Genomic DNA, 23675 nt, shown 5'->3' with positions numbered 1-23675 from the left:
GATGACTTCCTGTTGGATGGTCCTATGACGTTTTTTGTTTGTGTGGTCATGATAAATGCATACAGAATTTCATTTATGTTTGTAAAGTGTGAAATATTCCATTGGGCACTTGCCACACCCACACCCAATGAAATTGCAATTTTCACCAGATCCCACATATATACTGAGTTCGGTGAGTTGTGGGGTATGTTCAGGTCATCAAATGTGTCGTCAAAAGGGAGAAGAATAATAATTAAATCTGCAAGCAGCGACGATCAGGTCCTCACTCCATGCACATAAGGCTGCTCCGCCATCAGAGGGCAGGTTCACATGTTACTTGCATGTCAAATTGTAGTGTATGATATGGAGAAAACAACCAGCACATTTCATGCAAATCAGATGATATTTGTCTGACTTTGTGTGTCCAGTGGGTGATGCTATGGATATGACACAATATTTATGCATAGATGTATTCAGGGCGACACTCTCTACATGTGTGATCAATTTGATGTAGATGGGAAATTGTATGTTGAAGTTATTTAAGTTAAGGACTTGACCACCACGCCCACCAGGTATGACATGCGCCAAAGCTTTCGATAACTTTTCTTCAAGGTCTGAGGAAGATACTGACTGAATGTGAAGTCTGCATTGGTAAATCTGTAGGAGGAGTTTGTGGAAGTACGAGCTATAGAAGTGTTTCAAAATGGCGGCGAAAATCAAAATGGCATACCAAATTTCAAAAATGTGCAAACGTATGAGGCGGGGTTGAATGAGTTGAATTATCAAATAACATAATATCGAATAATAATCTGGACAGATTCAGTAGGGCCTTGCACTGTTAATGCTTGGGCCCTAATGATAACTTTGGTGTTGTGATTATCACATTGTCATTCTCGCAAGTGTATTCCATATGTATTGTAATCAAAAAAAGTTCAAGTTGGTTTGTTTGTGGGATTACACAAAAACTATTGAATGAATTGAATGTCCATGAAACTTCAATGGTGGATGGGTCCCATTAATTTTGGTACAAATCCAGATAAAGGGACGGATTCAGGAAATGTTTTTGGATGTCTGAACGAGGACCTCTTGAACCCCAAACTGTAGCCAAGGTATCTTGTCATTCCACTATTACTTTACTATTTTGGTTGTGCATATTCCACTGTATTTGTTTCCATATAAAGTCTGAGCATGGCCTCATTTTAATGTGTGTCCACAGGCCTTGTTGCAGGCCCACGATGTCGTGGCCCATGAGGTTTACAGTGACGAGGCTCTGAGGGTGACCCCTCCACCCACCTCGCCCTACCTGAACGGAGACTCCCCAGAGAGCACCAACGGAGACATGGACCTGGAGAACGTTACCAGAGTCCGCCTGGTCCAGTTCCAGAAGAATACAGATGAGCCAATGGTACACAGTTAAACAAACTTGCTGGACTCACTCACACATTTCCACTGAGATAACACTTAACCCTTATTGTTAAGAGCTCATTCACTGTATCATCTACTGGTTCTAGTCTTGCATGTGTTTGTGTGTTAATTCATGCAGGGTATCACACTGAAGATGAATGACTCAAATCACTGCATCGTTGCAAGGATAATGCATGGAGGAATGATTCACAGACAAGGTACACTAGTTAATTCTTACAGCTCACAGTCATTTGATAAAATGCTTCCTACATTCTATAAAAAATCAGGTTCACTATTCATTGACTGATTAACAAACCAAATGTGAACAGAGAGCCATGCCTTGTAAAATAGTCACATTTGCATACGCACTTCTGAATAAAGCGTTGAATATGATTAAAATAGTGGAAAAATAATCCAATGGTGATTTTACAGTTCCCTGTGAGTGAATCTCGCTCTTGGGCGCCATATTCATAGCATTTTATTCTGACAGAAATGCTCCAGCACTGCACTGAAGAGCACTGGGATTAAGCACTTATGCAGCAAGAAAAAAATGTTTTTGACTGACACTAGCGAGGTGCAAAGGTGTAATTTTTTATTTGGCCACACACATCACCACACGCTGCCTTCCCAACATCACAGGACTTATTTCAACCTATCAGTGCATATCATGTATGGCAGACGTAGATAGGCGAAACAAAGACATAAGAAGAGGGAAAGAGACAGAGAGGGAGACTGGTATGGGGAGAAAAGGTGTGTGTGTCGTATCCGCAGAGACCCCGCAGCCCTCTGCCTGGATAATTCAGTCATTTTTTACACAAGGATCTACACCAGTGGTCCTCAATAGGCGGCCCGCCGGCCACCTATTTGTGGCCCCCAAACTGTTATTCCTTAACAATGTGTTTTGGTTGGGTCAGCACATGTATACCGGGACTTGTCTCCATGCCAAATGACACACAGACTGCTGGGTCAGTTACTGTTTCACTTTCATTTTTGGAGCGGTTTGCATATTGACATTTTGCTGGCTGTAGGAGCCTAGATTGCACAAAATTGCGTATTCCAAGTTCACTGCTAAAAGAAAAGTGGACAGTGAAAATCAGCAATTCAAAGAAGAATAGACTGAAAAATGTGCATTCATTCTTCCTCCAACCAGCACAACACTCATGTGCTTAATATGCCAGGAGACTATAGCTGTGACGAACATTTACAATTTGAAATGACATTATGACACGAAAGCCTAGGAATTTTGAAGAGACATTTCCTCAAAATTCAGAAGTAAGATCAACAAAAATGAATGCAATGAAATCGTCATATCAAGCTGCAGGCAGGATTCCTGTCACATCTATGACACAACAACAAAAAACAACAGAGTGCTCACTTAGAGTGGTGTGGATTTTGGGTAAGCACAAGAAGCCACTCTCAGATACAGAAATAATAAAAGAATGCATGACTGAAGTGATGGACACATGTTTGAAGGCAAACAAAAAGAGGAAATATTCAACTATGTATTTTAATTTCATTTCAAAATGGAAATTACATTTTATTTTAGTATTTTTGTTGTTTTGAATGAAAGGACTTTTTTTTTTAATATTACAGTATTATTGCATGTGGCCTAGGTGGTTAACTTAATGCTATGTTGACAGAGCTTTCTGGTCAGAAATAACAACAAAGTTAGTGTTGAGCAGATCTGGTCTTTGATAGATTCTGGCTTTAACACACAAGAAAATAAGATGAGCATCGGATGAAGAATAAAAAAAAAAATCTTAATTATAACCTCGCATCCAATGTGCAATTGTTAATGTCTAATGATATAAACTCATAAAGCAGTATCTTTTGCCACAGGGCTTACCACTGTTTAAGGTAAATTATTACTTAGCAAGGAAGCTCTTAGGTTTTGGTCATGTGTGAATGCCCTTTAGTGGACAAGTTGTATAACAACCACCTGCTGATAGTTGCATAACAGTGAAACAGCCAAGGCATAAGAGCATCTCCGTCCAAAATAAGTATCAGCTAAATTTGAGCATGAAAAATTCAAGTATTAAAAGTCGTAAGGAATGAAGTTCAAATTGGATTATTACGGGAGATTAAGAACATGATATATTCTTCATAGTATTTACTATAGGGCACAGTTGGTGTTGCTTTCGTCAACGAAAATTATGTCTAAATATTGTCGTCAATGAACCTTTATCACGTGACGGAAACACGACGAGACAACGTAAATGGTGGTCATGTGACGAAAACTATAATCAAACATATAATGCAATATTGTTGACGAATACAAACGGGCCTAAATGTGGTTTACAAAATAGAAACTCTGCTAAAGTATCTCTTCATTTTCGTTGACCGAGACGAGACGAAATGTAATAACGTCATTATGTCTCGCTATTATTCTTATTTTGCAATATTTCTGTTTCCTGAGTCTCAGTTTAAGTGCTGCATCAGGTCGCACTGCATAGACACAGGAGACATCTCTTCCTCAATCCCCCCCGCCTGGCATTATTAAGAAGATGCAGCTGCGGCGGCCAGCCGGGGTTCAGTGTTCCCTCCGGTGTCCCCTGTCAGTCTAAACCCGCTGACAGTTTATAATCATATGGATGCTGTTATAATGTGTAGTGATTGAGATACTAACCCACCAAACATTCTGGAAAGTGACAAAGTTACATTTTTCGCTCTAAGTTACATAATTACATGATCGTCATCAGTAAACTGGATGCTGTCTGACTCACTCGCGGGGACAGAGGCTGATTTCTGCAGTGGCTTAACATTAGCGATAACTCAAGACACAGAGTTAAGTCTGGCACAAAGAAAGGGACCGATGGCCGCCAGTCGGGGTTCAGCGTTTCCTCCGGTGTCCCCTGTCAGTCTAAACCCGCTGAAGGTTTATAATCATATGGATGCTGTTATAATGTGTAGTGATTGAGATACTAACCCACCAAACATCCTGGAAAGTGACAAAGTTACTATGTCATCAGTTTTCGTCGACCAAAACGAGATAAAAATAGTCATGGATAATTCTGACTAAAATAAGACTAAAATGCTCAGACTTTTATTCGACTGAATCTTGACTAGAAGTGACTAAAACTGATAAAAACTAAAATGACAGTTTTACACAAAGACTAGACTAAAACTAAAATTAAAACAAGCCGCCAAAAACAACACTAGGCACACCTTTGTTCATTATGACACCTGGAACGATTTATTGTCAATCTTTTTGACACTTTCTTGGTAAGGTCAAATGGCACCATATCACTTGTATGGCTGTGTCAATATTTCATTCAGATGGAAAAACAGCTTAAGTTTGCACGAAACATCATGTCATTATTAATGTAAATCTAAAGGAGACAGAAGGAGGATGGGGACATTTTAGATTTTCTTATGTTAAAAGTGCTATTTGTCAGAAAGCTTTTTTCATTGCCAACTTGTCAAAAACTGGTGCTTTGGTATGGCAGCTGACCCGTGCTACAATGCTAAAGTGTCACAAACCCAGAGCAGCATTATTTGACAAGGTAGGGATGAGACTCAAAAATTTACTTTTCTAACAAATAGCATCCCTTTAAGTTCCTAAATGAAATAAGATTTAAAAAATGGAACATCTCCTTCATCTTCGCTTTAAAAGTGTCAGACTTGGACAAAAGAGAAGACTCAGATGCAGAAATGGCAGAAGTAATGTCACGTTTTATTATCTGATTTGCAACTCTTCAGACAGAATGACAAATAAATATAGCTACGAAACTCTGAAGGACAGACAAGATGAACAAGACATGAAACACAAAAGAAACAGAAAACGCTCCCGAAGGAGGAAAACCTACTCTAAAATAAATTCTTGAATATGAAAATTAAGTAAACAAAAACCACTCCGAAGAGGTCAGCACACAGGCTATGAAACTTAACTACTCTCACTATATTCAAAAGGTACAACAAAAAGCGCTCCACCAGGAGGAAAACAAAAGGCTATGAAAAAATGATAAACTGAAAATCAAAATCCTAACCAGAAAAATTATTAAATCAAAAACACTCCTCTCAAGAGGTCAAATACAGAAAATAAAACTTGGCAATACTTAGCGTGATTAATAATGCAAAACTATGAACAGGGCTTCAGTAGACGACAAGACGACGAAATACTTTGGCGACACAGACAGGGGAAGACAAAGACTTTATACACACGAGGAAGGGGAACACAGGTGAAAACAATCAGGGATTAGGGATGACGTCAGACCAGGGACACAAGAGGAAGGGCAAGTGACCTGAAACGAGAGGAGAGTTACTTTCAAAATAAAACATGAAATTTACAAGACAAAACCCCAAGACAGGACAACCCTCACCGCGATGTGACAAAAAGGAGTTAACAATGACAAGATGATAAGCGTTCACTCGTGTATACATGTTGTCAGACTTTTCGTCAGCTGCTCTTAAGATTGAAGGTACTGCTGTTTTTTTGTGACTATAGTATACTGTTAACTAACTCCAACTAAATCGATGATATGGTGGCAGGAAAGCCATCTTGATCACAAAGCAGGCTTCTCTGCACTGTAGCTGTGAGGGGGGAAAACAGCAACAGAGCTTAATTTTGAACAGTTTTGAAAAGGTTTCAATTTTACATTTGTCTTAATCCTCCTTTGTCTCTCTGTCAAAGCTCACTTGTCCATTCGTTTCAGGAACATTGCATGTTGGAGATGAGATCAGGGAGATCAACAGCATCAGTGTAGCCAACCAGACCGTCGAGCAGCTGCAGAAAATGCTGGTGAGTGTGTGTGTGTGTGTGTGTGTGTGTGTGTGTGTGTGTGTGTGTGTGTGTGCGTGTGCTTCTGACTTTTAATGTCAAGTAAGTGCTTCAGTGTTGTTATTGCTACATACTGTTAATCAGTAAAATCACATATGCTGAACTAAGACAGGACTAAACCTGTATGTGTGTGTGTCCATGTCCACAGAGGGAGATGAGAGGCAGCATCACATTCAAAATAGTGCCAAGTTATCGGATGCAGGGCTCCTCGTGTGAGGTAACACCTCCTCCTCTTCACTGCTGATTGTGATCTGCTGATCATATTACTAACTGCTCGCCATTCTGAGTGTGCATGCATGTAATCCAAGGATTGTGTGTGTGTGTGTGTGTGTGTGCGTGCATGTGTGCGTGCGTGTGTGTGTTTTGCTGTGTTTTGCTGGGGCTGGGTCAGATATTTAGCACACCAATTTCACAACGAAGATACCGGAACCTCCCTCTCCCCCTCTGGTCCAGGAATGAGCCACACCTCTCTGTGTGATCCCGCCCTGCTCCTGCCCACAGACCACCACAACTGTACAAACTCGCTCAAAAAATCAAATTAATTTTATTTATATAGCCCAAAATCACAATCACATTGCCTCAATGGGCTTTACAGTCTGTACAGTGAGCAACATCCTCTGTACTTAGACCCTCGATTCAAGGGAGGAAAAACTTCACATGTTGATGGGGAAGAAAAAAAAAACCTTTTAAGAGGGTAAAAAAAAACAATGGAAGAAACCTCAGGAAGAGCCACCTCTTCCAGGACGGACAGACATGCAATAGATGTCGCGTGTACAGAAAAGTGCAACAAATCACACTACTAAGGTGGACCAAAGAACAGAAACATCTTACAATTTGATATTTATAAATTAAGTATAAGTCCACTAAGGCTAATAATGTGTGTTCAAATAGTGCAGACTACAAAAATATGTTCTCTGCTCTGATTAAATGATGTGATGAATGACACAATGGGAAATTGCCTCACACTGCCTCAGAAATAATCATCAAGTTGAAGCTGCACTGAGCAACAAATACACAGGCATGTATTGATATATATATAACATTGTTGTATGATAATTTTTTTTTAATGTGCCTCCGCGCGAATGATAGCTGATTCCATTAGGCATTAGGATTTTGGGGCTGTCCACCCCATTCTTGTGAATGCAGTATCTTAGGGACACCTTGAGGGAATTTCATTACATGCAGCCCAAACTTCCACTTGGATTTAACGATGAACTGATCAGGTTTTGATTTTATCCATAACTCAAGTCTTCATATGCTCATAATGACACACTTTCACACTAATGTCTATCAGGATAAAAGGGATGAAGTGATGACATTTCATATCCAAAAGGTTAATGTTCAGTTTCACTGGGACAGCACAATGTTCTGCAAAAACATGTAACAGCATTACTCCCCCTAAGAGGGGGGGATTGTGACCATATTAGGCATTTGGCCAGCTACTGAATTGGTGAAAGTTAACATGGGTTTCCACCTTGAAACTGTGCTGACTGTAGAGATCTCCTGTGCTGCTGGGTTGAAAGTGTGTTAAGCATCCATGTTTTAGAATTTGTAGCCTCCATGCAGCAATCATCCATATTTAAACTATTGTAGTCCCCCCCATAAGCTCAAGTTTAGCACACAAACACATATCTCAGAGTACAGAGATGTTTATTTGCGATATTGAGCTGTGATGGTCTGTGTAAGGGATGACTTCATGGGCTTGGCTGCTTATCATTAACTGTCAGTCTACCGCCCCCCTGTGCTGATTTAAGGACGTGCAGGCTAGAGGACTGCTGATCTTGTTGTCACCCATGTCTTGTTGACGCTTTTCATTACGTCAGCATTGTAGTGGGTCTCTATTACCGTTGCTGCCCAGAAGCGTGTGTCTGGTGTGTGTGTCTGTGATCTCTGTGTATATAGCCACAAGTTCATGGATATTTGTATGAGATTAAGTGTGTGTGCGTGTGTGTGCGTGTGTGTGGTAGCTGTGCGCTGCTCATCTGTGTGTCTTATTTCAGAAAGAGTCCCCTACCACCTCCAGGCAGTCTCCTGCCAATGGCTACTCCAGCATTAACAGTTCTATCTTGGTAAGGACCCCCGTCCCCCCAAAAAAACCCTACAAAAAGACCCTAAACCATTTCTCTCTTTTCCCCTCAACAGTGCGTCTCATTTGTTAAGTTGATGTGTCATGGTAATTTTACATGTCTCTGTCTTCACGTCAGTTTATCATATTGTCCGTGAAGTTTGTCTGTTCATCATGAGCTGTGTTTATTTCTGTTTAATTTGAGTTGTAACTGTTAAAGCATTAATAACAGTAGGATTAGTAGCAGGCAGGTTGTACTATAGCTCTCCTTAGTCAATCCTGTGTCATTCCCTCAGTTCATCTGTTTGAGCCAAAGACCCCCAGGTCCGATATCTCAGTTAACAAATTGGTGTGCCTCATAAAACCTGCTGCGTGCTGTGCCTCATTGCTGACACAACACACTAGGCATCCTGTGGTCTCCATGGTGCAGGGGACACACTCAGGGCTTCTGCTGTGCATTACACTAAACCTCATCAGGTTGTGCAGTCTCTTTGTTTCTACTCCAAGGCTTCAGACAGACACTGTGGTCATGCTGATGTTGCAGCTGCTTTGCTTGCTCTGTGCTTGCTTGTTGCTCCACAGCCAGATCTGCTTTAAAAGATAGAATTACTCTGTTCTTTTTTTCACCGTCCACTCTCTGTCCATTTTGCAAGAGCAGATTGCAGATGAATGTGCATTCATTGTTTAATTTCCACAAAAAAGATACCTGAATGTTTTTTTTCAACTAATGTTGTACTTTGTATTTTAAAAAATTCAGACCTAGTGAAACCATCCTCCCTGAGTGATCCGATTATAAGTGGACAGCTTTAGATCCATCAGTTCCCACCTGGCATTAACGTGCATCTCAAGTGACCACCTGTGAGCGAATCTCACTTGCTGCTTTATATACAAATATACACAAATACATACATACATGATTATGTATATGGTGAAACCAGTGCGACAGTGGTGCTGCCACAAACTGACACAGAAACAACTAAATGTATCACATGAAATGCTGACTTTAGAAGAAGGCTCAAATGATTTTGAATTTTTATAGCTGTTTCACAAACTTTGTGAAGTTCGCACAACAGCTTTTAAAAACATGCAATTTGTAAGGGGATATGATGGTTGTTAGTTCAATGGTTGGTTGAAGCTGCTAATGGACAGGCAAAGGGGGCCAGATATGTCGTTCACATTACTTGTTCTTGTTCTTGTTCTTCTTGCATCCTCGGTGCATCTCAGGGGCGTTCACATCTGTACTTTGTTGGGAATTTATATTGCTTATTGATTATTAATTAAAATATTATTATTACTTAATAAGATTATTCTAGTTAATTAATGAAACATAGGTAAATATGATTCATTAATGAACACAGGGCACCACCCTTAAAACAGGGATGAATAATCAAATGAAACTTTCAAACTATGAAAGCTAAAACAAAAGTTGAAGCCCAGGTTGATAATTTGGACTTTTATCTACATTTTTCAAGTTTGAATGGTGTGTCTAGGTCAAACTATGCCAGAGATGTCAACTTTTGAAATCTTGTTTTCAATATTTTCACCTGGTCTCATTCACTTTGTGTGTGTGTGAATTTGTGTGCATGTGATTGTGTTTGTGTGTGTCTGTGTGTGTGTGTGTCTGTGTGTGTGTCTGTCTGTGTGTGTCTTTCTGTATGTGTGTCTATCTGTGACCGACAGACACAAACACACACATATACACACATAGACCAATGGACACACACACACAATGACATGCACACAAACACACACACAAAGTGGATGAGACCAGGTGAAAAGATCGAAAAAAAGATTTCAAAAATCGACACTTCTGGCATACTTTGACCTAGACACACCATTCAAACTTTAAAATGTAGATATAAGTCCAAATCAATGTAGCATTCAACTTTTTTTTTTTTTTTAGCTTTCATAATTTTTAAGTCAGGGGGCAAAGCGCACAGCCCACTTTTGCGATTTCCTGGCAGGGAATTGTCTAGTTAAAGCTTTTCTCCAAAACATAAACCACCTGCTTCAAACAACAGTTGTTCTCTAGAACTAGCACCACAAAAATATAAGCAAGCCAAACAGTGGGTGGAAATGTGTGTGTGTGTGTGTGTGTGTGTGTGTGTGTGTGTGTGTGTGTGTGTGTGTGTGTTTGGGCGGGGGGGGGGGCAAACATGGCTTGGGAAGTCACGTTCACCAGACTACAAATTAGTGGGCGTAAATTACAGGATTACAGGAAATGGCGAACGTGACTTGAAGTCATGCAAGAACACAAATCCTGAGGTAATGATTCAGATTGCAATGAATCATACACCTGGGATTCAAAAATGGCGGCAGGAATGTGTCGACTCAAGGCAATCACTACACATGCGCACGACATTTGACCAAAGATGACGGTTGCGTCGTTTCAGACTATAACAGATCGCTCATAAGACTACGCGTGTCTAAATGTGTGTGTGTGTGTGTGTGTGTGTGTGTGTGTGTGTGTGTGTGTGTGTGTGTGTGTGTGTGTGTGTGTGTGTGAGGGTGTGTGAGTTAGTGAAAGCAAGGAAGGCTAAGCGAGCGCCAAGCAGACAAGAATTACACAATACTCAGTGGTCGTTTCTCCCTCAAAAAGTGATCCATTTATCGAGCCGTAATATGATGTACTATGGTCACACACAGCAGCAAAACTACACACGCTGAATCAGCCTGAACAAGCTCCTGGTGAGCATAACAACACGGTTAGCATACAGTACAGTCAACCATAAGTAGGACACGGTGGTCCCTTTACAACAAAACATAAGCACAACAAAAGCATGCAATATTCTATCTGTTTCTATTATATTCTATTCCCAAACAGTAGCCTCTTACTTGGGTCACTCGTTGCAATTGGCGTGTTCCCCGTCCTACTCGAAAGTCCTACTTGCTTTGGACTCAAGCGTGGGGTCAAGGCAGGCAGATATCACGCAGCATTGTCGACCTGATGGAAGGACCAGACCTTGGAGTTCCATCTCCTTCTGAAGATAATATCTTCCTTCTGCAAGCGCTGAGGAACAACTGGGTTGTGCAGTGTTCCTCTATGGATCCAGAACAGTAATGGCGAATATTTGAATAAAAATGAAAGTAAAACAAAAACTCTCTGTCTCTCAAAGTACACCCTTACGTCAACTGTTGCACTGTCTCTGCACAACATAATGTGTCCTGGGAATACCACGTGCAGAGGGGTCTCCTGACCTTTAAACTCTGAGTGATGTCATTGTGATCCTGGCAGAGTTTCCTGGCTCACAACCAATAGGGACTGGGTGAAAGTTTTGGGGGTGGGTCATACCTTGAGTTACAGTTTTTCACACCTTTTGAGCCTCTGTTCTGTTTCTTTGTTGGCTCCTCAAGCCCTAGTAGTTAGGCTTTTGATTTCCCCTACAGGCCTTCTCTTTGTCTGAGCCATGTGGCATTAGGCCCAACAACTTAGAGCTGTCCACTCTAGATCAGAGTACTCAGGATGGATGTCAATACAAGCTGTGAACTGAGACTTTGTGTCTCACAGTTAACCATGTCTTTCTCTCATAAATGGTTTACTTCTGCAGGACCTGCCATCCACCATTCAGCCCAAGGGTCGACAGGTGAATAAAAGCCACTCAATCAATCACTCACTCACTCACTCACTCACCCACCTGTACTCATTAGCATCTTATACAGTGCATACAATCTCTCAACTTTATACAGAGGTATGTGTCTCAATTTTCCTTACAAATTTCATGAGTATAGTTTGGACTGATTTAGCATGATGCTCCACCAATGAACACAATGTGATCTGAGGTTGATAGGACATCCTCCTGTATCGATTCGGGTAGGACTTCAACTACAAATTATTTTCCCAATTGATTACTTAGTAACCTTTTTAGCATTCCAGTGTCTCACATCTTCACATTGCTTGAATCATCTGGACAGCAGTCCAAAACCCAAGCATATGTAATGTAAAATGATTTATAAGGGGGACTTCTGGTATGACTTCGAGCTAGTAAGTCACACTAAACCCTGTTCCACCAAAAATCCTAATAAATCCTGATATAAAATATAGAACTGCACTTAAAAACTGTAGGCGTCCTTTGGTGTCGAAGCAGTTATGCCAAATCTTGGAAAATCAAGTAGAAATCGAGGGAGAACACAGACGCAAGCGAAGTTAACTGACTTCAGGGCACAGAGCATGGAAAATCAAGCTACCAAAGAGGCTAACATCAGCACAGAGATTCCTGAGGAAAGCGGCAGCGGGCTTACCAGAGCTAAAGCAGAGATACTGGTGGCAATACATAGCTTGAAGTCAGAGTTCTCAACCAGACTTGATGGGTTCCTGCACGCTGTTGAAGAAAACAGAAAAGCACTGGTGGAGTGCACCAAAAGGATAACGCAAGCAGAGGTGCGTTAATCAACCGTGGAGGATGAACACGCAGAGCCGCGCCTGAATAACCTGAGGCTGGTGAACTTGCCAGAGGGGGCCGAGGGCCCGGACTCTTGCTCATTTCTCGAAGGCTGGTTACCGGAAGTGCTGAACTTGGCTCCCCTGGGGTGCCCAATAGTGATGTAGAGAGCGCACCGGGTCGGGCCAAGAAGAGACAACAACAACGAAAAACGTTAATAATGAGATTCCTGAACCACAAGCAGAAGATAGAAGTTATAAAAGCAGCTAAGGCAAAGAAAGAAGTCCTCTACAAAAACCAGATGTTGTGCTTTTACGACCTCGCCACAGAAGTGCACAAACAATGGATATGGTATGACTCGGTGCGTCAGCTGCTGTGGAGCCTAGGCCTCAGACATGGCATAACACCTCCAACCAAACTGGTGATAATTTACAGAGAACAAACATGCGCATTTAACACGATGTTTGCCTTACATAAAGCTGCATACACTATTAAGCTCTTAAAAAGCAGGAGGCTAAGTTTGATTGTTTTTGATTAAGCTGCTGCAGATGTAGGATGGTTTGCACATTAAGACAGGCTGTGTAATAATAGCGTAAATATACTATAATTTCTGTTATTTTGATGGAACTCAACTCAAACATTGCCCTCTATCTTATTTTTCACTCTTTAATAATTTTCGTAAGTAATACGAATGAGTTCGTTTAGGAAATGTTGGCATTAAAAGCTGCAACAATGTCAGTATTTTAACACTGGCAATTGGCGAGCTTGCACTTATATACCACTCGGGGGGTCCGAGGAGAGACCGCAACGACTGCCAGAACGCAGTGCTTTGATGCTTTGACGTGACAGTTCACTTGTTTCCAGGGGCATTCCTAAATTGAACATGGACACACGGTGGGGCTCGGCGAATGGCTCATTTGTCGAAGGTACAGCGTGTAACGAGTTTGTATTTGTTGTTTTTTTTTCTCATCTTGGGTTATAATTCCTCATAAGATAAGGATGTTGGGACTGCACTATGGAGCTGTTGTAGCCATATGGACATTGCTGACACAGACACAGCAATACACTGATGGACTGTATGCTACGGCACCTTCTGCCAGATGGAAGGGGGGAGAAAAGTCTATGTGAGGGGTGGGTGTGGTCTTTCACAATGCTGGTTGACTTACGGATACAGCGTGTGGTGTAAATGTCTGAGATGGATGTCTGAAGCCAATGAACTTTTCAGCCGTCCTCACCACTCACTGCAGGTTCTTGTGGTCCAGTTTCTCTGGTGCAGTTTCTGAACCAGGCAGTGATGCAGCTACCCAGGAGGCTCTCTATAGTCCCTCTGTAAAAAGTGGTGAGAATGGGTGGTGGGCTTTCCTCAGCCTTCTCAGGAAGTGGAGATGCTGCTGGGCTTTCTTCATGGTGGAGCTGGTGATTAGGAACTAGGTTAAGTTCTCCGCCAGATGGACACCAAGGAATTTTGTGTTCTTCACAATCTCCACTGGGGAGCCGTGGATGTTCAGTGGCTCGTGGTCTCTCTGTGCTCTCCGGATGTCAACAACCACCTCTTTGGTTTTGCCTGTATTCAGGAATAGGTTGTTGACTTTGCACCTGATTATTAGTTGTTCCACCTCCTGGTATGATGACTCATCGTTCTTGTCGATGAGACCCAACACGGTCATATCGTCAGCGAACTTGATGTGGTTCGAGTCGTGTAGTGCTGTGCAGTCATGGGTTAGGAGTGTACTGTAATGGACTCAGTACAGAGCCTTTAGGTGCCCCTCTGCTCAGTGTGGTGGTGCTGGAGTTGTTAATTCCGATCCGGACTGTCTGAGGTCTCCCCATCAGAAAGTCCAGGATCCAGTTGCAGAGGGATGTGTTCAGGCCCAGCAAGCTCAGCTTCCTAGTCAGGTGCTGGAGGATGATTGTGTTTAATGCTGAACTGAAGTCTATGAACAGCATTCTGACGTAAGTTCTTTTTATCCAGATGGGTGAATGCTATAATGATATAACCCTAGTGGTGATGGCGTCATCTGTGGAGCAGATGGTTTGATATACGAACTGCAGGGGGTCTAGTGTGGGAGGCAGAAGGTTCTTTATGTGCCTCAGGATCAGTCTCTCAAAGTACTTCATGATGGTAGGGGTGAATGTGATGGGGCAGTGGTCATTGAGGCAGGACACAAGTGACTTTTTGGGCACAGGGATAATGGTGGTGGCTTTAAAGCATGATGGGATGGTGGCACTGCTCAGGGAGATGTTAAAGATGTCTGTGAGAACATCTGCCAGTTGGTCTGCACATCCTTTGAGCACACTCCCAGGAACGTTGTCTGGGCCAGCCACCTTATGCAGGTTGACTCTTTGCAGAGTCTTTCTCACCTCAGCCTTGGTCAGACATAGCACTTGTTCACCGGGAAGGGGGGTGTTCTTCTTCGCCACCACATCGTTTTCTGCTTCAAACCGGGCGTAGAACACATTCAGCAGGGAGGCATCAGGCAGGGAGGCATCACTGTCACAGGCCGGTGTCATTGTCCTGTAGTTGGTGATGGCTTGGGTGCCCTGCCACAGCTGCCATGTGTCTCCGCTGTCTGTGAAGTGGCCGTGGATTTTCTGGGCATGCACTCGTTTAGCATCCCTGATAGCCCGGGCCAGTGTTGCCCTCGCTGTGCTCAGAGCCTCCTTATCTCCTGCTCTGAAAGCTATGTATCTGGCTCTCAGCACTGCATGTATGTCTGCAGTCATCCATGGCCTCTGGTTTGAGCATGTGATGATGGTCTTGATGAGTGACGTCATCAATGGATTTGCTGATCCTCCAGGTCAGTGGAGCCATTGCCTCTTGCTGCCGCCCTAAACATTTGCCAGTCGATGCACTCAAAACAGTCCTGAAGGGTAGAGATGGCTCCGGCCGGCCAGGTCTTCACCTGTTTGTTAGCTAGTCTGGAGCGTCTGACGAGTGGTCTGTATGCAGGGATCAGCTTAATGGAGATGTGGTCTGAGTATCCAAGGTGGGGGCAGGGCTCGGCTAGGTATGCACCAGGTATGGTGGTGTAAGCAAGGTGCAGCATGTTCGCCCCTCTCATTGCAAAATCCCCATGTTGATGGAATTTAGGAAGCACAGCTTTGAGATATGTATGGTAGAAATCTATGGTGACAATGATCAGTCCTTCTGTGTGAGAGTCTTAGATTAATTTCACAGATACTTTACACAGATACATTTTACAAGAACACTGACACTTTTATGACCTAAATTCTACATGAAAGGACAGCACACACCTCACATAAAAAATACAATTAGAAGAGACATACAAGGTACATACATACCATCTACAAGGTCCCTCCTTCTTCCTCTTGGCTGGCTGCAGCCCTGCCTTCAAAGCCCCTCCCCACAGAGGAGCCTGCTGTGCATGAGCAGGCTTGCAACCGTGGTAACAGAGGACACCAGATAACCAAGATGGCACATCCAAAATAACAACAACAACACTAATTGTTCTCTTTCTGACCAATACAACTGAATTGCAATGACGAATGCCTCATGCAGATCACTGTAGATATCCTGAGTAACAATCAATATTCCTGACATCGCGGTAGATGGAGTTACCAGCTAATCATTACCCCCTGCAACGCCATGCTGCCTCTCTGAAGCATGAGTAACGTTATTTCTCTAAACCAATTCAGCCACTTCGGAGCATACTTAACACAAACTAAAGTTGTACCTGCCTGGTCACTTGAAAGAAACTTTTGCTAACCAGTAGCCATAAAGACAATGTTAAACAACAGCGTTAGCATACAAGCTAACAAGCTAGATTTACCAACAAGCTACGTAGCTGGACTGCAATATCAGCAATATGCGCTATAGCAAGTATTACTGTAACCGCCACCACCATAGCCTTGTGGTTAAAACATAGAACTAAGCATATATCAAACAGGGGTCCTTACTTGTCCAGCAGAAAAGCCGCTAACTCTGCATTGCTCTTGAGTCCTTACAAATCCCACAGCTCCCTCCACCTCTGAAATGATGCTCTGATATTTATCCTTGTTTTCTCTCCTGCTCTGTCCTATTCTTTGTTTTTACACTGCTTTTCTTTGTCATTCTTATTATTTCTGATCTTTGACATGGGCAGTGGTGGAGCATTTTTCTGCTCAGTTGCTTCTCCACCATTGTTTACAGTTTGAGTTTGAGCATGAAAGTATCTGACCAGGTGAGAGCAGACACTGCGCCTGTGTTGGGGAAATTACAATTTTAGCAAATACAACACAAAATAGTTACAGACTACAGCTTTAAAATGTATGTATGGTTGTAATGGCACAAGCATTGATTAACTCTGGAGAACCTAGAGATCTCCTCTAGCCACTGATCCCCAGTCAGATGGTTATATGGACCCACAACTATGGGAACAGGAGTTATGGGCAACCTCTGACTCTGGCCAACTAAAATTATCTTTCAGCATAATAACCTTTCACAACTTAACTCATCCTATCAAGTCTCTATGTGTGTGTGCACCTTCCTGACACATAACTCAATTTTCCAACATTACTCACCAAAGTCATGTCTTTTAATGTTGTGAGAACAAATACCTGCAACATGGCATCCAAGGACATTGTGATCGCGCTAACAGGAGATCCTACCAGCAGAGGGCAGTAGGACCCTCTTATCACACATGCTTTGCAGCCTCAGAGTAGCAGAGCTTGATCTGAGAATCATCCATCATTATCTTATAGTTTAGGGCCAGTAGATATTTGAAAGTATTGGATTGGTAAGCAAACCTCCTGTCCTGTCTCACCACCATCAACCCCAACCTATTTCCCCTCCACCAACCTTGGCGTCCGTACTGCTGTTTAGACATTGCATAGCCATTTTCCTGCGTGATATGTATAATGCTTTCAAATCCTAGATTGAATCCAGACCTCCAATCAAGGACAAAATGTCTGTTAAGGTAAGAGACAGCCTCTCCCACCCCCCAAAAAAGAGAAAACACTGCAACTACTTCTGCACTATTGTCCAAAACATTTTTACCAGCTCACTTTGACACAGAGTGCAGATTGCAGAAAAGCAACAAAAAGCTGCTAGGATAATGATAATGTTGTGTTGAACTAATTGATACAAAACAATGCCTGTGCCATAATAACCAGTGTGTGGAAAGGCTCCTTAATAGACCAGCCGTGTCTGGCTTTATGTCACTGGAGAAGGCCTTCCCTTGGAGACCTAAGCCAGGCAACCAAAAACTCTCCATGCCCCCCCGAGAGTCCACTGATCATTACTGCAGTCGTAGTTGACCCATCGCTCTCTCATCTAACCTCTGCACTTTTTGACACAGATCTACGTTAGGGCTCAGTTTGAGTATGACCCCTCCAAAGACGAACTCATCCCCTGCAAGGAGGCGGGCGTTCGTTTCAGAGTGGGTGACATCATCCAGATCATCTCCAAGGATGACCACAACTGGTGGCAGGGCAAGCTGGAGAACACAAAAAATGGCACAGCAGGCCTCATCCCATCACCAGAGCTGCAAGAGTGGTGAGGGAAATACACACACTGAGAGATTATGGCAAACAGACAAGGCTATGGAGAAACTATACCTCCACATCTACTATCATTCAGCTCAGCGCTTAATGTGACTTTGTGTCTGTTTTTGTGTTAGGCGAGTGGCGTGTATAGCCATGGAGAAAACCAAGCAGGAGCAGCAGGCCAGCTGTACCTGGTTTGGCAAGAAGAAGAAGCAGTACAAAGACAAGTATTTGGCAAAACACAACGCAGGTACACCGTGCACTCACCCACATGCATGTGCACACAAAACAACTTGCTGCAGATATTATAGTGTCGTTCAGTCCCATGAGTCTCTACTTGCATGTATGCTTGCACTTTTCATAATATTAACACTTAAATGAGTGTGTGTGTGGCCCTGTGAGCACGTGTGTCTGTTAAATGACACATCTGCATGAGGATGTGTTCTGTATGTGTGTAGCAAGGTATGTGACCATTTGTCTCTAAAGTAATTGTGAATCAGGTACAGAGGCCCTGAAGTAGCATCAACAGCAGATACAGTACGTTGACTGGTGTGCACCTAGGCAAGGCAAGTTTGTTTGTATAGTACAGTTCAGACACAAGGTAACTCAATGTGCTTTACAGGGGCATAAAAATTACATTAAGATTAGATTTCTAAACTCACAACTCGAACACCACTGCCAGGTGTCTGGTTGTGTGACCAGGCTGAGTGTTTGTGTGCTAAAAACTCAACATGTCTGGTTGCAACCATGGGCGAGCCTAGCCCATTTTTAAGGATGCTCCTGCACCCCTAAAAAAGGGCTCAGCAGCCCTAAAACTTGGAGTAAGAAATGGTGTTATTCTAAAATTTGTGTTGGTCTTTGACAAGGTTTAATTAAATTATGTCCAAAGCATACTCCGTAGTTGGTGGTTTAAAATGTATATGTGAAGGACGACAATGAAAACACCCCCGCTTAGCAAATGGTATCATCCTTTTCTCACGCGCTGCTTCTCTGTACCTGCACTGCTCCGCAGCCCGACCGTCATCCAGCGCGACAACATGATTATTGTAGGGTCAATATCGCGGGCAAATGACGAATTTAAGTTGCACACAGTGAAAGCACTACACAAGCTCTGACCCTAGAATCACCCCTGGTTGCAACCAAAGCTGAGTGAGTGAACACAGGAGGCAGGGGGGTGGTCTGTGTGAGAGTTGAGTCAGATTTTTGTAAAGGTGCAATAAGCTGCAACTTCAGTTCTCTTCTCTTTAATGCTATCATTGTGTTGCATTGTAATATTTTGCCCATCACAAGTCTCCAAGTAAGGTCAAAGTGACACCTAAAAAAATCATTTTTTGTCAAACCAACTGTGCAATTCATCGACTACTGGTGTATTCTCCGCAAAAATGAAGAGAGTATTTCAGATAACAAGCAATGTCAATAACAGACACATACACTATATTACCAAAAGTATTCGCTCACCTGCCTTTACTCATTCTATGAACTGAAGTGCCATCCCATTCCTAACTCATAGAATTCAATATGATGTCGGTCCACCTTTTGCAGCTATTACAGCTTCAACTCTTCTGGGAAGACTGTCCACAAGGTTGAGGAGAGTGTTTATAGGAATTTTTGACCATTCTTCCAAAAGCGCATTGGTGAGGTCACACACTGATGTTGGTTGAGAAGGCCTGGCTCTCAGTCTCCGCTCTAATTCATCCCAAAGGTGTTCTATCGGGTTCAGGTCAGGACTCTGTGCAGGCCAGTCAAGTTCATCCACACCAGACTCTGTCATCCACGTCTTTATGGACCTTGCTTTGTGCACTGGTGCACAGTCATGTTGGAAGAGGAAGGGGCCCGCTCCAAACTGTTCCCACAAGGTTGGGAGCATGGAATTGTCCAAAATGTTTTGGTATCCTGAAGCATTCAATGTTCCTTTCACTGGAACTAAGGGGCCAAGCCCAGCTCCTGAAAAACAACCCCATACCATAATTCCTCCTCCACCAAATTTCACAGTTGGCACAATGCAATCTGAAATGTACCGTTCTCCTGGCAACCTCCAAACCCAGACTCGTCCATCAGATTGCCAGATGGAAAAGCGTGATTCATCACTCCAGAGAACGCGTCTCCACTGCTCTAGAGGCCAGTGACGGCGTGCTTTACACCATTGCATCCGACGCCTTGCATTGCACTTGGTGATGTGTGGCTTGGCTGCAGCTGCTCGGCCATGGAAACCCATTCCATGAAGCTCTCTGCGTACTGTACTTGGGCTAATCTGAAGGTCACATGAAGTTTGTAGCTCTCTAGCAATTGACTGTGCAGAAAGTCGGCGACCTCTTTGCACTATGCGCTTCAGCATCCGCTGACCCCTCTCCGTCACTTTACGTGGCCTACCACTTCGTGGCTGAGTTGCTGTTGTTCCCAAACGCTTCCATTTTGTTATAATAGAGCTGACAGTTGACTGTGGAATATTTAGGAGCGAGGAAATTTCACGACTGGATTTGTTGCACAAGTGGCATCCTATGACAGTTCCACGCTGGAATTCACTGAGCTCCTGAGAGCGGCCCATTCTTTCACAAATGTCTTGTTTCACAGTCTGCATGCCTGAGTGCTTGAATTTATACACCTGGGGCCAGGCCAAGTGATTAGAACACCTGATTCTGATCATTTGAATGGGTGAGCGAATACTTTTGGTAATATAGTGTATATATAAATATCCGCGACCCTGCAGAGGATTAAGCGGCGTACATATAATGTACAGATAATGGATGGATGGATGGATATATATAAATATATAAATATATATATATATATATATATATATATATATATTCGTCAATCAATATTGCTGTGCATATTTACACTAGTTTATTAACAGTTGAGCAAAGGAGCAAACTATGCGCTGCTTCATCAGATTCACTCTGTGCTTATTTGACAACAGGTGTTTCTTTAAAGGAGAACTTCGGTCGATTTAAACATGCAGCTTCATTGCTCAAGCTACTCTTGACTTGCCAGTACCGAAGATGCGAACACATTTGGTCTAACCATTACAGGGCTCCGTGAATAGAGAGTTAGCATTGACAGCTAACAACATAGGGTCAGAACTTTACACTGTGTTTTAAGCTTCTTAACATGCTTCACATCTCACCCCAAGAGTTATGCAACATCAGCAGACACCTTACAACACAGCACTGTAGCGTGTATGACTCAAAATGAATAAAAAAGTAGTTAAAACAGTGTGTTTGTGCAAGTAGCCACATACCGGTTTGTTGACATCCATGTCCTCCGGTAGCTAGACAAAACTAGTCAATCCGTCTAGCATGTGCTCAACAGGCTTAACAGGCTATTGTAAGGCTCATGGCTCATGACAGGCTGTAACATGGACATGTACATTATGAACAGAAAAAACAAAATGCTGGAATACGTTTCTGTCTCTGCCAGTGAGGGAGTAAGCGCACACTGGATGGATTGATTAATTTGGTCAAGCTACCGGAAGATACGAATGTCAACAAACCGATATGTAGCTCCTTGCACAGTACTCAGTACTGGCAAGTCAAGGGTAGCTTGAGCAATGAAGCTGCATGATTAAACCGACCGAAGTTCTCCTTTAAATAATGAGGTGCTGATCGGCAGAGAGAACCAGCAAGGTCACATTCCCTGTTACAAACCCCCTTTTTTTTTACATCAGTATACAGAAGTCTTGCTGATCCAGTCCCAGTACTACTGAGGATGAGTTACATAATGAAGTTCCGTAGGATATCATGAATATACAATATACCAGTTCCGAGAGTTGGCTGCAGAGCCAGACCTTCTGGATGAATAAACACCTGGAGTCGCATCAGTTTGTGCTCTGATCTGGAGCTGTTTATTGAAGGGAGGAGAGCTTATAGTTTACTTTAAATTTTGGAATTGAAAAGTGGATTAATCATTACACTTTATCTGTGGAGGTGATCTCCATTGTCAGGTGTTTATGTTCTGTAAGGTTGACTGCTGACTGGAGCTGGAGGGAAATGTACTTTACTTGATGAACATTAACATTACAAAGATGAGAAGGGAAAGACGAGAGAACCAGAGTCTCTTGTGAGTCATTACGAGGCTCAGCTGAATTCAAATACACATATGCACAACTACTCAACCTCATTCATTTCTGAGTACCAGCCAAACTGATTTTATGATCAAATAGTTTGGTATCTAAATTAGGAAAATGTTCACGGTATTTTATCAAGGGTAATTTATTAAAGACTGACTTTTTAAGCAGTGTAGCATAATTTGCTTACTGCTTACTAAATAGGCCAAAATATATTTATGTTACCCAAACTGCGGTATTAAGTGTAACTATGATGATTTACTGTTCAGCACTGTAGTGTTGTACTATACTTAAAGAATTGTTTTGGCATGTCAGGTCAACACCGTAAGGGATTTGCTGAAAAGATTAATAGTTCTTAAAGGGCCAGGGGATCAGGCATCACAAAGAGTAAATATTATCATATAATGTAACACATTTGATGACATTTTTTTAAATGACACAATTATAAATAAAGAAAAAGAACAAAAGAAACATTATCTGCTTTATAAAGTTAAACTTCATTTCTGGCATTCCCCTGAGAACCTTTAACCATACATTATTCCCTTCAACAGCAACAACAACAGTATATTGTGTGTCCTTCCACATTTTTGGTATTTTGCAGTGCTGAACAACTGTTGCATCTTGATGTTTGTATGTAACGTTTTGTGATTCTGCTGTTGTAACCGAACCGTGTTATGACCCTTCCTGTTCATCTCTCTCGCTTTCTCCTACTGAACGGCCTCTCTGCATGTAAGTAACAACCAGTGACAGCAGCTGTGTCCTTTTCTTTTTCTATTCCTCTTCCACACAGCGACTTTCTCTCTTCTTTTTCTTTTCTCTGTTTCTTTGATAAATCCTATAGATTAAATCAGCTATCATTGTGCAAGTGTTTCAGTTTTGTTTCTGTTGATACAGTCAACAAACACCAGAAGGCTGACACAAAACTGAAACCATGTAGCTTAGCTTGTGTGTTTCAGACATTGTGTGTTTTGTTGTTGATCTTAACCAATTTGTAATTTGTCTGGTTGAGTGTGCTCTTAAGCAGACCCAGGCAGTAATGTGAAGACCACCTAACACTTAGGTCTGGTAAAAACATAACTCTATTCAGCCCCTGAAACTTTTATTCGGTCTGAGCAGCAGCTGATCTGCAGCCGCCTGTTGTACAATAGAACCCAGTAACTAATGGCCATTGCATTTGGCTTGTCAGCACCCTGAGATGGTGACTGCATGGAGGCTCATATTGCAGAGGCTGAGAACACATTGTACAGTGAGCAGCTTTGCTCTAATGTGTGATAGACTCTGCACAACCTGCAGTTACCCTCAGGTATTCAGCTATGTGTTTGTCACACAGTGTTTCGAGAGTCCTATCTGGCAAAAGTACTGTTTTTATAAAGTTGACTGTGAACCCCAACTCTCTCATTCAGCTTAAACATTTTTTGGGAAACAGCTTGCAGTCAAAAATTCTAGGTTTGTACAGCACAGTAACATGACAGGTTTGAGTGTGCCATACACAAAATTAATTTGTCACATTCAACAGAACATTTT

At 42.4% G+C, this 23675-nt stretch overlaps 1 protein-coding gene across 17 annotated transcripts in view; it reads left to right on the top strand.

Moving 5' to 3' along the window:
• caska (calcium/calmodulin-dependent serine protein kinase a) overlaps nucleotides 1–23675 on the top strand; it is a 181271-nt gene that overhangs the window by 149361 nt on the left and 8235 nt on the right. For 9 of the 17 annotated variants that reach the window (XM_037110242.1, XM_037110259.1, XM_037110241.1 and 6 more), the window contains 9 exons: nucleotides 1196–1384; nucleotides 1523–1601; nucleotides 6036–6121; nucleotides 6309–6377; nucleotides 8161–8229; nucleotides 11774–11809; nucleotides 17479–17520; nucleotides 17902–18098; nucleotides 18223–18338. In XM_037110242.1, coding sequence (XP_036966137.1) covers nucleotides 1196–1384; nucleotides 1523–1601; nucleotides 6036–6121; nucleotides 6309–6377; nucleotides 8161–8229; nucleotides 11774–11809; nucleotides 17479–17520; nucleotides 17902–18098; nucleotides 18223–18338 — 883 coding nt within the window. The remainder of the gene's footprint in view (nucleotides 1–1195; nucleotides 1385–1522; nucleotides 1602–6035; nucleotides 6122–6308; nucleotides 6378–8160; nucleotides 8230–11773; nucleotides 11810–17478; nucleotides 17521–17901; nucleotides 18099–18222; nucleotides 18339–23675) is intronic. The other 8 variants (XM_037110244.1, XM_037110249.1, XM_037110248.1 and 5 more) reach the window with 3 other exon arrangements.

Source organism: Acanthopagrus latus, chromosome 9 (genome assembly GCF_904848185.1).
Source record: "Acanthopagrus latus isolate v.2019 chromosome 9, fAcaLat1.1, whole genome shotgun sequence".
Lineage (NCBI taxonomy): Eukaryota > Metazoa > Chordata > Actinopteri > Spariformes > Sparidae > Acanthopagrus > Acanthopagrus latus.
This window is presented reverse-complemented; position numbering and strand designations above follow the sequence as displayed.